Source organism: Mytilus trossulus, chromosome 11, assembly GCF_036588685.1.
Source record: "Mytilus trossulus isolate FHL-02 chromosome 11, PNRI_Mtr1.1.1.hap1, whole genome shotgun sequence".
NCBI lineage: Eukaryota > Metazoa > Mollusca > Bivalvia > Mytilida > Mytilidae > Mytilus > Mytilus trossulus.
The window spans coordinates 1,618,095-1,633,877 of record NC_086383.1 but is presented as its reverse complement, the minus strand read 5'-3'; the positions used below and the strand labels follow the sequence as shown (position 1 = coordinate 1,633,877).

The window sequence follows — 15,783 nt, the reverse complement described above, 5'->3', positions numbered from 1 at the left end:
CGGAGGTTACATAATTTGCATGAGGATAATTTTGTTAGGTGTGTGATAAAGATGATTGCCGTTATCATTATTATTGATTGGTTAATCACCTATCAGTGTCACCAAACAAATTTACAAAGAATACGTGTATGATAAGGGAGGAATGGAATAGTTTTAAAATAAAAGAATGTTTATATAGCTACATTCTACAGTGTCAGCTTTTGTGTTACACGTATACTTTGTTTTTATATTTCTACATGTATGATATTTATAGAAAAATATATATATTAAAAATCATATATTTACTTCCTTAAATTTAATCATTATACACATAATACTAGCTTTTAAATTTTTTTTTTAAAAATTCTTGATATCCACGATTTCCGAAATGTGACAATTATAACATGCTTTAAAACTCCGTTTAACAATTCATTGAAAGGAACGACTGTGACTCACTATTTACTGAGCGAATACACGTCTACTGTTTGCATTTTTAACGGACCAATAAACATGACTGGACACTTCACTGATGAGTTTATCCCGAAACACCTTTTAATAGATGGACTTGTCTATATGATGAAACAACTGATTAAACTCCGACCAGTTTAGTGAAATAAATCGAGTTATAGCAAGTGACGAAAATGATCTTGATGACATTTACATCAAAATATATTAGTAACGACTATTTGTTTACCAGGCAAATGGTTCAAGAAATTGTAGCATTTCAGAAATTGAAGTATATTGCACTGTAGTTTTTGGAGATCTGCCTGAATGTTTTTTCCTTAATGTTGAAAGATGATTGTGATGAGTTTTAACAAGTAACTTGCGGTCATATACGTACTACCGAAAGTATTTGCAGCCAAAAAAAATGGCAAACAATTTCTTCTCTATCTATCAGTATCTAATTAATTTACACTGGGCGGGGGGGGGGGAGTGGGGTGTGACAAAGAGGCAAATGCTATGTATTTATAGTATTGTTAAAGGGAAGCTTTAAACAAAACGTAGATATATCAACAAGGCGCGTCAATTTCTTTTGAGGGAAAAAAAAAACTTAAATCTTAAATCTTAGTAATCTTTTACAAAAATCTTCTCCTCTGAAACTACTATGCAAAATTAACCAAAACTTGGCCACAATCATCTTTGGGGTATCTAGTTTTAAAATGTGTGGCGTGACCCAGCCATCCAACCAAGATGGTTGCCACAGCTAAAAATAGAACATAGGGGTAAAATGCAGTTTTTTGGCTTATAACTCAAAAACCAAAGCATTTAGAGAAAACCTGACATGGGGTAAAATTGTTTATTAGGTAAAGATCTTTCTTCTTAAACAGCAATAATGTTCAGCAAAGTAAGATTTACAAATAAGTCAACATGACCAAAATGGTCAATTGAACCCCTAAGGAGTTATTGCCCTTTATAGTCAATTTTTAACAATTTTCACAAAATTTTTACAAACATTTTCCACTGAAACTAGTGGGCCAAGTTCATTATCGATAGAGATAATTGTAAGTAGCAAGAATGATCAGTAAAGTAAGATGAACAAACACGTCACCATCACCAAAATACAATTTTGTCATGAATCCATCTACTTCCTTTGTTTTAATATTCACATAGACCAAGGTGAGCGACACAGGCTCTTTAGAGCCTATAGTTTGTTGTTTGAAAGGCACACGTTGTTGTCTGCTTTAAATAGGTTGAACTAGCACCGACAGAACCGGTTTGAGCCGTACGGCGAGCAATATGCATTTGGTTTGTGTTACCCAAAGTGGGTAAATTTTTTGCAAAAATCAACTGTAAGATTTTTTTAATTAACAAGCTGGCCTTTGTACGTGTTTGGTTATAAATCTCTATTATTATTGATATTATTAAAAAAGAAAAATATTATGCCAAACTAAAAGACAGAGAAAAATTGTGAACTTCAGTGAAATAAACATCTGCGAAGGAAAAAAGTAATTCTGGCCGCATGCATAGTCTGGTTTGAAATAATATGACATCAAGCAAACGAATCGGAAAGAATCAAAACCCATATTTTCGGCAATAGACTGTTGTCTGCAAGATATATTAAGCTATGGATTGAGTTTACTAATATTAAGAAACCAAAAAAAATAAATAAGACATGATATATCGATTTTAACACCGAGTTTTACAAATATAAATTAAACATTAAGATATTGCATACAAAACATCTGACGTTTGTCTGTATTTGAAAGATCTTTTTTACTTTCTTGGGCTAGACACCACGGAATGCTATTCTTTTCAACAAAGAAAAGACAGTGCAAATGTTATATTTATAAAGAAAAAAATATGTTCTACTGAAAAACCGTATGATCCCTATTTGCATTTTTGGACCTTCCCTGCTTTAATGATTATTGCATTTGAAAACTTATAGAACGTCATGTACGTACATTTGGCAATCCATACATTTTTAACGTTATTTGAAGGACTGTCATATGCCGAGCAATATTCTACATGACAATACGCAGATTCTATAATGTATTCAAAAATAGGTAGAGATTATTCGCACATGTCTTTTGCAAAGAAAATCTGTCAAACGGACTTTTAGGAAAGTACACCATCCATGAGACTATGAATAGCAAAAGGATTTCGGGATTAAATGATGCACTTCTAAAATTCGAGGATGAAATTTAAACAAAATAAATCAACCTCTCTTTAAAAAATCAGACATTTTCTGCATTTGAAGTAATAATTTGTACTCCAAGACAAAGTAAATGCAAGATGATAAGTCAATGTGTATATGATACGAGCATTAATGTAATAAACGAATAACAACGGAAACTCTAATTATCAGCTGTTATTTTAAATCTTGTAAAACAAATGACGAACAAAAAAAATGATCTTTTCATACACAGACTGGACTAATCATTAAAGTATGTTTAAGATTTAAGCTTTTTCTTTCATACCATTATATCACAGTGTTAAGAATAGAATTCTTATAAGAAGTACATATTTTGTGATAGATTAACAACTACATGCGATAAAAGGTACATGTATTTCAACATTCTCGAAACTGAACTCTATTCAATATTTATGTTTATTGAATAGTATCGATGGTACAAATTTTATTGCACCAGATGCGCATTTCAATTAATGCTTTCAATGATGCTTGAGGTCAGAAAATTTGAAAATCAAAAAATTCTGATAAAACAAAAAAGGATCGAAGTGTTTTTAAAAAATTTCAGTCAAACATTATCAGTTTGTTTATTGCAGAACCTAAGTACTAGCAACTGGCTGTTTCGACATTTTCATTATGTTGTATTCCACCAAACAAGATAAATGCAATATGTTATTAATAAGTAAATCTATCTACATCATCTGTTGTCTAATCAACACCAGGATATATTTCAGACACGCAAAACTATAATTATATAGAGACATCCAACATTATAAACGCTTTCAAAAAATCTCCACACGTCTATGCTACATGTGTGTGTTTTTAATCATGTGCAATATGTTTCTTACGTTGGTGGTATTTAATTCTGTATTGCTTGTAGCCTGTTCAAAAGATGTGACGCTGGTCAGAGGTAAGAATATCAATTTGTAAATGTTTATGTAATTTATTGACTGTGTTTGTTTTAAGACGTATTAATTAATATGTGAATATGCTTAGATTAATATTAATCATTGAAAAATGGCGAAAAAAGGTAAAAATAAAGAGTATTAAATTAGGTATTCAGAAAGTTGGATATATTTCGACTCCTGTCCGTTGTACATCAAATAACAAAACTATTTAGAATTGCGATTTTCAACCTCTTATAGAATCTATGATTTTTTAAATGTCAAACCATGTGATATTTTGAAATTAAGGGAGAACATTGAATACATACTCCAAAATATTAACGTTGTAAGTATTAAATTAAAAACAAAACACGATACTTTGAATTTTTATATCAGTTTCTCTTACTATTCTCTTACTTTTTGTTAATTTTTTCGATTGTTCCACCAATTTTTATTATAGTTTTATCAATCAATATTATCGTTTTTGCCCTTTTTTGGTCCTTTGTTGTTTTTGTTTTATTTGTGTTTGTTTTCGTAAATAAATCTAAAAGATTGAAATGAATGTCCCATTGTGTTAAATATCTTTTACCTGTACTACAAGTAACTGATATATTTATATATATAACTTATCGATCGTCTTCATATTTATACTTTTCGCTTTAACTAGGCCATGTCACCATTGTTTTTAACGTTCTTGTATTGGATTACATTCCAGATTCTTTATTCTACTAGGGGTGATCTGAGCCGGATCACCCCTACCAGATAACCTTTGTTCTGTAATATTTTGGTGGGAATTTCATATCCACTATAAAACTATTTATACAGAAAGGATTATCTATCAAAAATTTATGTAGAAAAATTCCAGTGACACACCGTGTCCTCATGTGATAACTATTACATAATTGTCAATATCTTTTCGACTTTGAGTTTGAATATTCCTTTGGCATTTTTCGCCTTTTCTAATATGATAAACAATCTTCCACATTAGCCTAAGTCTACCATAATAATTTGGATTCAATTGTCTAATATATACAAATCTTTATCCATTTATATACAATATTAGGTCAATGTCAGAAATATAGAATTTTTTTTGTATGAGGCTGAAAAACTGGGGATTGTGCCAAATACAAAAACAATTTTTTTTCTGACATTGACCCAATTTTTCTGTAACATTGCAACTTTAATTAATTTATTTATAGCTTTTGAAATCGTAACACTAATGTCAGACTTATTTGCAGCCCCTTATGATCCTCTGATTGTGGAGAAAGTGTTTCATGATAATATTGATATTGCACAAAACATAGCTGTGTTTTTAAATTTAGGAAATAAACACAACTAGTTGCAGTATAAAAATGTGTTATTGGAAATAAATGTGTCATTAGGAATTATTTATCTATTTAAACAAAATATTTGTGATCTATTTTTGAAATGCAGTTATCCATAGAGTGGAATAGACTTTTTAATCTGCATTACTGTAATTTTTTTTTTTTCATATTGTCTCTGACTTTCAAACCGAATAACAACAAAAGAATATTAAATGGCTTATTTGTACGAAAAATTATTTCATCAATGAATTCTAAATCTTAGTATGAAATTGGAGAGCTTATGAAAGAATACAGTAAAAAAAAAGTACTGGAATGTTATTATCCTCTGGGATTAAGTGTCAACCAGTAGAGGTTTTGACACAGTGGTAGTAATACATGAAATAAATGCAAAGGAAAACAATGGATTGTACAGGAGATTTTCTTTTCAGAGGATACAAATAAGACAAACAACTATCATGAAAATGCCACATGTAACAGTATGACTGCATAACCATATCACTTATACTGTTATTATATTTGACTATTGAAATATTCAGTCATGGTTTAACTAGAACATTTCTAGCAGATTGATAGACTAAACAAATGTAACATAACATGTCTTTTTTTCTTTTTTAGCCAAGGCGTTGTCAGTTTAATTTTGACTTATGAGTTTCAGTGTCCCTCTAGTATCTTTCGCCTCTCTTTTGCAAACACCTTTACTGCTTTTGTCTATTGTATTACAGTTTACCTGTATTTTTCTGTACATTTACTGTTATTAGAAAAATTGGTATGCAAAACATATATAAAAGAGGGACGAAAGATACAAAAGGGACAGTCAAACTCGTAAATCTAAAACAAACTGACAACGCCATGGTTAGAAATGAAAAAGAAAAGCAGAAAAACAATAGTACACATGACACAACATAGAAAACTAAAGAATAAACAACACGAACCCCACCAAAAAACAGGGGGTGATATCAGGTGCTCCTGCATAACATAAACATGATGTATTACTATAGACATATGTATCCTTTGTCGTTATTCATGTAGTGGCCATTTTTTTTAAATGTATGGTTTTAATGCTCTTCAACTTCGTATTCATGGTATTAGATTTAACTTTGAAATCATTTTATGTGGGAGCCCGTTCTGAGTGTTATATAGACGAAACGTGTCCGGCAGATCAAACAATAAACCTTGTACCTATGTTATTTTCTACATGCCCTAAACCAAGAAGATGTAGAGTATCAAACTGATTCGAAGAGATGATTGCAAATCGCCGAATAAAGAGTAATTCAAGAGGCTTACGTTAATGGTCCGTTTCTTTGTATTTTGACGAATGATTTTGTTGCAGTTCATTGATTTTGTTATTACGGTGTTTTCCTTTTATAGTTGTTGTTTAATCGATGTACGACTTTAAACAGCTAGCGGTAAGATATAGTTGCCATTTAAGAAGAATTGGCAACAAACCTTTTCCGGAGACTTTGCGTTTTGTCATTTAAATAATACTTCTTTGTGATTGTCGGTACAGTAGGTTTAAGTCTGAGAAAATCCTCCTTTTTTAAAAATAATACATGTTATCATGTTAATTAACTTCAAAAAATCACCCCTTCTGTTTTTAGACCTTATAATTATTTGCAAAACATGTACGTATTCGCTATTCGGACTTACATTATTTTTTGTCCACGACTCCTGCAGATTAATTAAACCTATTTGTGTGTATCTCATATGTGTGCCATACGCAGCTTCCTCTTGCGCGTTGATTGGTTTCAATTTTTTTTATAGATATAATGAATACACATTTCTTAAATCAAGAACAAAGAGAGCTTTTCTATAGATGTTTGGTTTCTGTCCTAACCTTGACCTTCTGAATTGATGCAGGTCCTCTCTTTGCTCTTAAAAATGGTCGGCGATTGCATAGTTAAAACACTACATTTTAGAAAACTTTATGATTAATATTTTCTTGCTTTGAAGGAGGTCTAAACCACACTTGCTTTTGTATTTTAATTACATCAGGTACATGTATAAGAGGAGTCAAATAAATAATCAGAAAAACATAGGCGTTACAACGGTAGTTATCTATTAGTTTTCAATGAATAACGATATTTTACAATCAAATTCTAATGTGTATTTTAGATGTTCGAACTGAGCGCGAGTCTTCTGAGGAAGATGTGAGAATCGATAAAATAATGCGAGAGCTACAAGGTAAGGCATTGCAAATATATATGTTTGGTGGTCTTTTTCAATTATGCCTTTTACTTTTTCTATCGTTTGTTTTTGTTTTCGCACAACTAAACTTTTCTTGGTTATTTGTCTTAATATTAATCAAAAGATTGGATTAAAGCCTTTTTTGTCCAGTTATAAATGTTGGTGTTTTGACGCTTTTTCATTCCTGTATGTTTTCACATGTCATTCAATTATTTAATGATACTTGTATATATATTGAAAACTTTGCTGTTATATACAAAATTGCAAAATGTTCAATTATTATGTTTACATCTTCTAAAATTATTCGATATAAAACAATAAACAAATGCCAATAAATTTGAAAAAGTAACTGTATGCTTTCATACAGATAAAGCTTAAGTATATAAATAAAATCATCATAGACAACAGGACTAGAATTTGTATATACGCCAGACGCGCATTTCGTCTACAAAAGACTCATCAATGACGCTCGAACCCCCCCCCCTCCAAAAAGAAAATGCCAAATAAAGAACAAAATTGTAGAGTATTGAGGACCAAAACTCCTATGCCTGAGGTAGAACAGCCTTAGTAGTTAAAAAATTCAAAGTTTTGTAAACAGTTAATTTATCAATGATAATTCATGTCAGTACATGTGCTGACTACTGGGCTTGTGATATATGGTAAATAAATCTCCACCAACAGTGGTATCGACCCATTATATATGTTCTAATTAAACGCAAAGCAATCATAATCAATCAATGGCGAATAATTTGTATGTATAGCTATTATTTGTTATTGTTCAGATACATGCATCGATGACAATCAACGTCTAACTGGAGAAAAGCTGAAAAAGAAAACACAGAATATTTTAGACAGTATGTAGTTTGTTTTATCTAATGTTTAGAAAGATGATTTCCTCTCTCAGATTTTTTGCGTTAAGGGAAATATTTCTGAAAAAGTGCCGAATGTGTGTCTGTATTATTTACATAGAAATAAAATCAACCACGAAAAATACATTTCAGAAACGTATCAAATAAATTGATTCACAGTTTAAAATTATTGAACAAAAACGATTTAATTTTGTAGAAAGTCTACAGTTAATATTTCTAACAATATTCTTTCTTGGCTTAAATAACTTTTTTTATCACGCTCACATGCCATACGGTCCATCATTGTCACTTGGCGAACTTAATCTCATCAAAAGTCTAAATTCAAAGACTCATTACTCGTAAACAATGGTAAAAGAAGTCAACTTACATTTTTATTTGTTAATATACACATCAACATATTCTGTCATCTCTAACTATAGAGTATCGTGTATTGTGTGGTTCAAAAGGAGGTGCTATGAAAAGTGTTGCAGTTCTGTTTATTTCGAGAAAAAGCAATCTAGGTTCAAAGGATATAATGACAAGAAAAAATAAAACCCAATAAATTCCAGACGTCGAAAAATTATTTCTTGATCATCTGCACCACATCATAAAATTATGTTATGTGGTTTTGAGTAACAAACAATTTTGTCTTGTGAATATGGACTTACTTATTATGAACAACGTTTCACGAGAACACACTGTGAGGTTTCAGAGGAGTTGCGATGACAAGAACAGGACTGGCGAACTAACTGAATGATCTTTTATAATTGAATTGATACCAAAATTATAAAAGTGTCTATATAGATAAACTCATCATAAATACCAGGATTGCAATTTTGTATTTACGCTAGACGCGAGTTTCGTCTACAAAAGACTCATCAAGACTCGAATAAAAAAATGTTTAAAAGGCCAAATAAAGCACAGACTATTTTAGAAAGTATGTAGTTCGTTTCATCTAATGTTTACTAGAGAGTTGAGTTTCTATCCGAAGATTTTGGTTCGTTGAAGAGAAGAACTATGTAGAAGTGCCGATTGTGAGTCTGTATTGTTCATGTTGTTTACATAGAACTAGTATATGTGCTTTTAAAAGCTGAACAAACTATCGATTGGTGTGTCGCAATAAAGGGTACGTCTTTTCAATGAATACACTTCGACGATTTATAATAAAACGTCCAAATGAACTTTACATAGAAGATATAACAGATACGGCTTTGTCTGTTTCATACATTAACTCATACATAAAAAGCTAAAGTAACAACTGTAGTATCTGTTCCTAAATAGCATAACAGGTGTCTTTTTGTATATTCGAAAAGACTTCGTGTTGATATAAGGATGTTATTGTCAAGTTTATCGTTTATTTGGTTAAGGTCATCAATTCAAATGATTACGAACACCAGCATAATTTTCAAGGAATATTTATGTTTCATGACCTTATTGTTCTTGAATTTATATGTGACAAGATTTTTGATTCCCTATGGTATCTTTCTTTCCATAATGGTCAGCATTATAATAAGATAAGTTTTGCAGTCTGAAATTAACATCACTGACTTTGAATTTATAAAGGAATTGACGTATACAAAGATGTGGTAAAATTGAATACACAACTCAGAAAAGAAATAAAATGGATCATTGAAGGTATGTTCATTATCGATTTCAATTACTTAGTCATTGTGTATGGATTCATTATACATTTTCAAAAATGGAATGAAAAAATGCCATTTTGGTTATTTATACTTTCCTGCGCCAAATGTGCAAATTGACTAATCATATCTTGATATTTTCTTTCATGATTTATAATATCATTAAGGCCTATGCACTTTTATTTTCTCTGACATTTCTTCTTATCGGTATCCTCACAAAAGAACACTGCGATATAAAAGAAATTAACTATATAACATGTATAAGTCGGACGTACTGTAGCTGGTTGATTAAATATGTGAAATCTTCAAAAGAAATATTTAGATTTTCTTTAGTTCTTTATATTGTCGACTTATTATCTGATATGTTTTATTTACATTATTGAATGTGTTCTGATCATTTCTTTGCATCGTTTTAGAATCGAAAGCAGAAAGGGATACGAGAAGAATATTTGACTCACTCAAGCAGGACACCAAAGGTGATGTTATATTATCGGAAATCGTCTCTTGATACTCTTTATTGTGACCGTTATTATTAATTAAATTTCCAACATCTCATTTTCCAAGTTTTTTTGTGATTTAATAATAAAAGTAATCAAAGGTTAATAATTTTTAAGATTCAAGTCAGGAATATGACAGTTCTTGTTCGTTTTTGTTGTGTGTTATCATTTGATTTTGCCATGAGATTAGAGACTTTCCAATTTGATTTTCCTCTGAGTTCAATATTTTTGTGATTTTACTTTTTACTGTATGAAACATAAAAACTATTGCATATAGAGATCGGTTGTCATTATACAAGCATTCGAAAGATTGTCAGGTTTTGCCGGAAAAAGATTTCTTAAAGTATTTGAAATGTAACGTTTTAGAAACAAATAACGTTAAGATGCACAACAACTGTATATTAAATGACAAGAACTTGACAAAAACGGTTGTCGTAATTATGTTAGCTATTTTGTTTGAAATATTAAGAATAATGAAACATGCAGGACAAAAATGGCATTCCTTTTAAAGAAGCAGAACATTTCGAAACATTCTGACGAAAGGTTTAAAAATGTTAAAAGCTGCTCACACCCTGCAATATTTCAAACTAAGAGATATGTGTGAATACATATGCATAATACTTTCATCAGGAAAGTGTTTGAGGCCAAAAGATTGTACAGATATAAAGAGAAATACAGAGAAAAAAATGAATAATGGTGTTTACAGTATTTATCCAGGGGGAGATAATCCAGTTCAGGCGTACTGCGACATGACCACAGACGGGGGAGGATGGACGGTATGAACTATTTAAACACCGTTAAAATTAACAGCTATACGCCATATCGTTTTAAAAGCGATTTACCGCACTGTGTTTTACTTCTGTACTTTGGTTTGAAATATTAAAAAAGATAATAATATGTGTATCTATACTGCTTAATTTCTAAATCTGATTAATACTTAGATTGATTGATTGGTTGATTGATTGACAGTTTTTATTATTGGAGACAGTCGGTGTACATGTAGAGAACCACCTACCTCTTAAATGACAACTAACAATTCTAGTCTAATCAGTCGAACTTCCAACCGCAGTGTTGACAGGCTAGTGCACAATTCTCAGACACTTATCCACAGAGGCCCTTGCATACTTAGAATAATGTACCAATCTATAATCTATAATAAAATTTAAAGCAAAAATAGATTTTACCGAACATGTAGGTTAATTAAAAAGAAACAGAATTTTGAACTTGTGTTGCAAAATATAAACGTGTAATATCAATTGTTATCGCATTGCCTTATTACCAGGTTATGTTGAAAAGGTATGGTGGATCTGTTAGTTTTAAACGTAAATGGGTTGAATGCGAAAATGGATTTGGTGATATCAATGGTGACTTTTGGTTCGGTAAGTATTTTCTCAATTTTGATATTGATATATGAATGCATTAAGGGGTTATTGAACAATTGTATCTGAATTGTAATCAAATTCATTAGAAAAAAATGTAAATTATTGCTATGTATTTTATAGCGGAAAAGGCGACAGGGCTTACATGGCAATTATTTAAACTCGCTTTATTTATAAGATTAAACAGGATTGATCTCAATATCACACACAAAAAAGTCGCATTTGGGGACACACCAATTTAATTTCTTGTTCTACGGATTTATGAACTCCAAAATTTGGGGCGAGCGAGCGATTTGAAAATTTTAATAAAAAAATATTTAATTTGCAAATTTTTTAGGCGAAGCTTGAAAAGTAAAGGCGAGCGATTATAATTTTTTTTGTAAACATAAAATAGTAGGTTTTGACAATATAAACAATGATTAAAGCTTGATTTATCACTTGTACTTTGACATTTCTTTAATTTCTGAAGTATTTTTTCCCTGTTCACCAAGAAATAATTAAATCTGGTCTATGTATGTGTGACTGACAATGAGACAATTCTCCATCCAAGTCATAATCTGTTTGGGGACAACCGCTCAATGTTATAAATATCCCTTTTACATGTTTTATGAGGGATCAATATAAGTTATAATATATTTGTATGTACAAAAGGGCTCATATTTTCTCAAAGAACTATATATCTATCTGGTATTAAATGGTCAAAACATGTCCAAGAATTTTGTAATATTCCTGGACTTTAACCATGTTAACACATTTACTTTAACAGTTTAATATTATTCAAAATGAGTGGACCCCTCTTTTAGAAAAAAAGTTGTTTAAAATATGATGTAACTCTCCTCTTTTTGAGTACAAAATTCTAAGTTTTCAAAGGTTTTGTATAGAAGAACTATACAAATCCTTGGTTTTTCTAAATTTTTTTCTACATCAGTAAAATGACCCCTTGTCTGAGGGAGGGTTGTTCTCAACCTGATAATAACAAACACAGGTCAAAGTACGGCCTTTTACACAGGGCTTTGATACAGCCCAAAAAGCAGGCTATAAAGGACCCCAAAATTATTAGCGTACACAACTCAAACAGGAAAACCAACGATCTAATTTATATATCATGTATATCCAAACGGGAAAATACCAATGAACAACATCAACAAACGATAACTGCTGAACGACAGGCCCCTCAATCAATCAGGACAGGTGCATAAACTTGCAGCGGCTATGGATAGTTTTTTTGCCAGCATACAATAAAATTGCAGTTGAAGGCAAATCCTTCAGAAGTTCTTTGTACTTTATTCTAACAACGAACATTTTTTGATAGGGAATATAAGTAAGGGGGAAAGTAACCAATTTTTGTTCTTTGCAGGTATTTCCGCTGTTATAAATTTTCCTCGGAGCACTCCCACTTTGATAAATAGGTTTCTTGCTGAAACAAATATTCTCACAGATATTTACAAAGTGTGGTGGGGTGCTTTTATGTTTAAAATCGTTCTATACAGGTTAGACAAATAAAAACAAATGTTGATATCTTTTTATAATATTTACAAAAAAAACGGTGCGGGAAATGGACATGATTACATTTCCGGATGCGGGAAGCGGGAATATAAAAAAAATAAAAAAAATCTGTTTTGAAAAAAATAGGTGCGGGCGGGTCCGTCGAACAAGGATTCAAATTGGTGTGTCCTTAGTCTTAAATGATCAAATTAAAAAAAAATGGACGTAATAATTTATGAATTAATAGTAATCAGTATACATAGGTTGTTTTATGTTACATATTTAGGCAATAAATACACCCATATGTTGACCTCCAGTGGGAAGTACGAGTTGAGAGTGAACATGATCGATGCAAGCAACAGGAATGTATACGCTGTATATAAAACATTTATTATAGGAGATGCTGCTTCGAAATACAAGCTTACTGTTGGTGATTACTCTGGAAATGCAGGTAAAGTACAGTTAGGGTCAGTTCTAACTTCTCTTTAAAAATCTGTCAGGAGATCTGTTCTAGAATAATTTCGAGGAAAAAGTCTCTTTGCACCTTTAAAACAGAATCTTTCAGAACGAGGTTAGTAATTCTAATCTAGAAACTGTTAAAGACAGTTTTTCCTATATCCGATATTTTAGTTACTTTGATGTGTTATGTCTTTCAGAAGATAGTGAATAACCCCTTACATATTTGGTATGTCGGAATTGCTTTTCTGGAAAAACCTTCTTCAGAAACACTTAAAACCAAAAAATTAAAAGCGGAGGAATAGGTGAAACATAGATAGATGGATACTATTTTAGATTAAGGCAATACAAATCAGTCACTATCACTTCATCCCCTATAAACTTATCACCGGGGTTTGACTAACATTGGTAGCAAATCTGGTACCGCATGTACCTTTGAACTTGCTAAACCTTCCAGAACAAGTTTGATGTTGTGGTTTGTATACAATTAAATGTCCTATGGTATATTTTTAGTGATATCATATAATTCAATAATATTATTATCTTATATCGCATCTTCCAACTACATATTTTTCTGCAATAACATTAATGGTACCATTTTTTCGTGACCAAAATATGTAAAATCCACAGCTTATATAAAAGATGAAGAGCTATAATTCAAAAGTTCCAAAAAGTATAGCCAAATCCGTGAAAGGAATCAGAGCTTTGCATGAGGGAGATACATTCCTCAATTTATAATAATTTTAATTTTTTGTAACAGCAAATTTAATAACACAAAAAATCCGTATTGTCATGCCAGTACCGGAGTACTGGCTTCTGGTCTGGTGATACCCTCGGGGACTACCAGGATAGGCATCGACCCAGTGGTATTAATAACATTAACGGTGCCAATTTTTCTGCCCCAGATGTGCATTTCGACAATACATATCTCTACAGTGATGCTCGTGACCAAATATGTAAAATCCAAAGCTTATATAAAAGATAAAGAGCTATAATTCCAAAGTTTTAAAAAGTATAGATAAATCTGTGAAAGGAATCGGAGCTTTGCATGGGGGAGATACATTCCTTAATGCAAATGTAATTTTATTGCATTCTGAGACATACAAGAAGCTTTTAAACGTTCGATGATTATATTTGATTTTTTTTGTTTACGGAAACTTACTTGTGTATGTCGCCTAGTTTTTTTGCCATGCCAAGACAATATCATCAATTTGTTGAATTTTCCTTTTGAGAAATTCAACCAAGAAATATAAATTGAAATGGCTTGTTTGTTTAGTTTTGCTGTAGAATAGAGATAACTATATTGTATCCGAATCTTGGCCTACTTAAACTTCGTTTTGATGTCGATTTGGTAGAATAATTAAATGTGGCATAACGTGGTACAGTAGGTTTGTGTATTAATGAGCTTGAGCTAAAAGTAAATATATTGTGATTATACTATTATACTGACTAAGCTAATCAGATGCCATTTGATATATATATATAAGAAAACTAAATATTGAAATGAAATGTTGCTGATATTTAATGCACGTACCGTATAGCGGGTTATTTTCGCGGTTGTAAAATTTCGCGATTTTCATTGAATAAGGTATACGAAAAATTTTGGCGGAATTGATTTTGGCGATTTTGTTCTATCCGCGAAAATAAGCTAAAATTTACACCTCGCGAAAATAACCCGCTATACGGTATTATGTTTGGTTACTGTTTATCATAAAACTCACGTGTCTATTTAGGTGATGCGTTTAAAAGCCATAATGGTATGAAATTTACAACAGTTGACCAGGACAATGACACATATAACAAAAACTGTGCATCCTATAATACAGGATCCTGGTGGTATTCTAATTGTGTCAACTGTGACCTGAGTCGAACTAGTCGTAAACCGTATTGGAGCGGCCAAGTATCGAAACCAGTTATGATGATCAGAAAAATATAGATCAAGATAATAAAAATGTTAAAAAAAAATCTTTTTGATTTTAAATTAATCCAACGTTTACCAACATAAATACTGATGGTTGATTAATTGTTGCACGCTCAAAATCTACTGGCAGTTATTGCTTGCATAATTTGAATTCAATTGATACGATGTGTAGGTTATGCCGGTTGGACAATAGGAATGAGGGGCAGGACATTTTTAACGCAACTCATGAAACATAAGAGTATGTTGGAAAGGGCATGACACCTGCAGACTCTTCAGATAAATGTTGAACAAGTACTTTAAAAATGTAATGTTCGTCAAAGCGACTTTTATTCTATAGCTATTCACCACTTCAGTTTACTCATGTTTATCTATTATATAGTCATTTTATAAAATTTAATGTTAGCAAAACTATGTATTATTATTGATAATACTGATGTTTTTGTCGTCCCAGGCGGATAACCCTGGCCACGTTTTAGAACTTTTGGTTCTCGGCGATCTTCAACTTTGTACTTGTTTTGGCTTAAAAATTTTCTTCATCTAAACAGAGAATTGTGTT

At 31.4% G+C, this 15,783-nt stretch overlaps 1 protein-coding gene across 1 annotated transcript; it reads left to right on the top strand.

The window, feature by feature from the left end:
- The first annotated feature begins 3,408 nt into the window (after window positions 1-3,408).
- LOC134691559 (fibrinogen-like protein A) lies at window positions 3,409-15,242 on the top strand. The gene is made up of 9 exons (XM_063552124.1): window positions 3,409-3,518; window positions 6,930-6,998; window positions 7,784-7,855; window positions 9,413-9,484; window positions 9,906-9,965; window positions 10,617-10,762; window positions 11,269-11,365; window positions 13,137-13,301; window positions 15,040-15,242. Exons 1-9 carry the CDS (start codon window positions 3,419-3,421, stop codon window positions 15,240-15,242), a joined length of 984 nt encoding a protein of 327 aa, XP_063408194.1. The 5' UTR covers window positions 3,409-3,418.
- Window positions 15,243-15,783: the final 541 nt, after the last annotated feature.

Excerpts from the sequence above, each read along its gene's own strand:
- LOC134691559 (XM_063552124.1), top strand. The coding sequence starts at position 3,419 with ATGTGTGTGTTTTTAATCATGTGCAATATGTTTCTTACGTTGGTGGTA. Across the intron at positions 7,856-9,412 it reads AACACAGAATATTTTAGACA|GAATTGACGTATACAAAGAT; the intron begins GTATGTAGTTTG and ends GAATTTATAAAG. Across the intron at positions 11,366-13,136 it reads CAATGGTGACTTTTGGTTCG|GCAATAAATACACCCATATG; the intron begins GTAAGTATTTTC and ends TTACATATTTAG.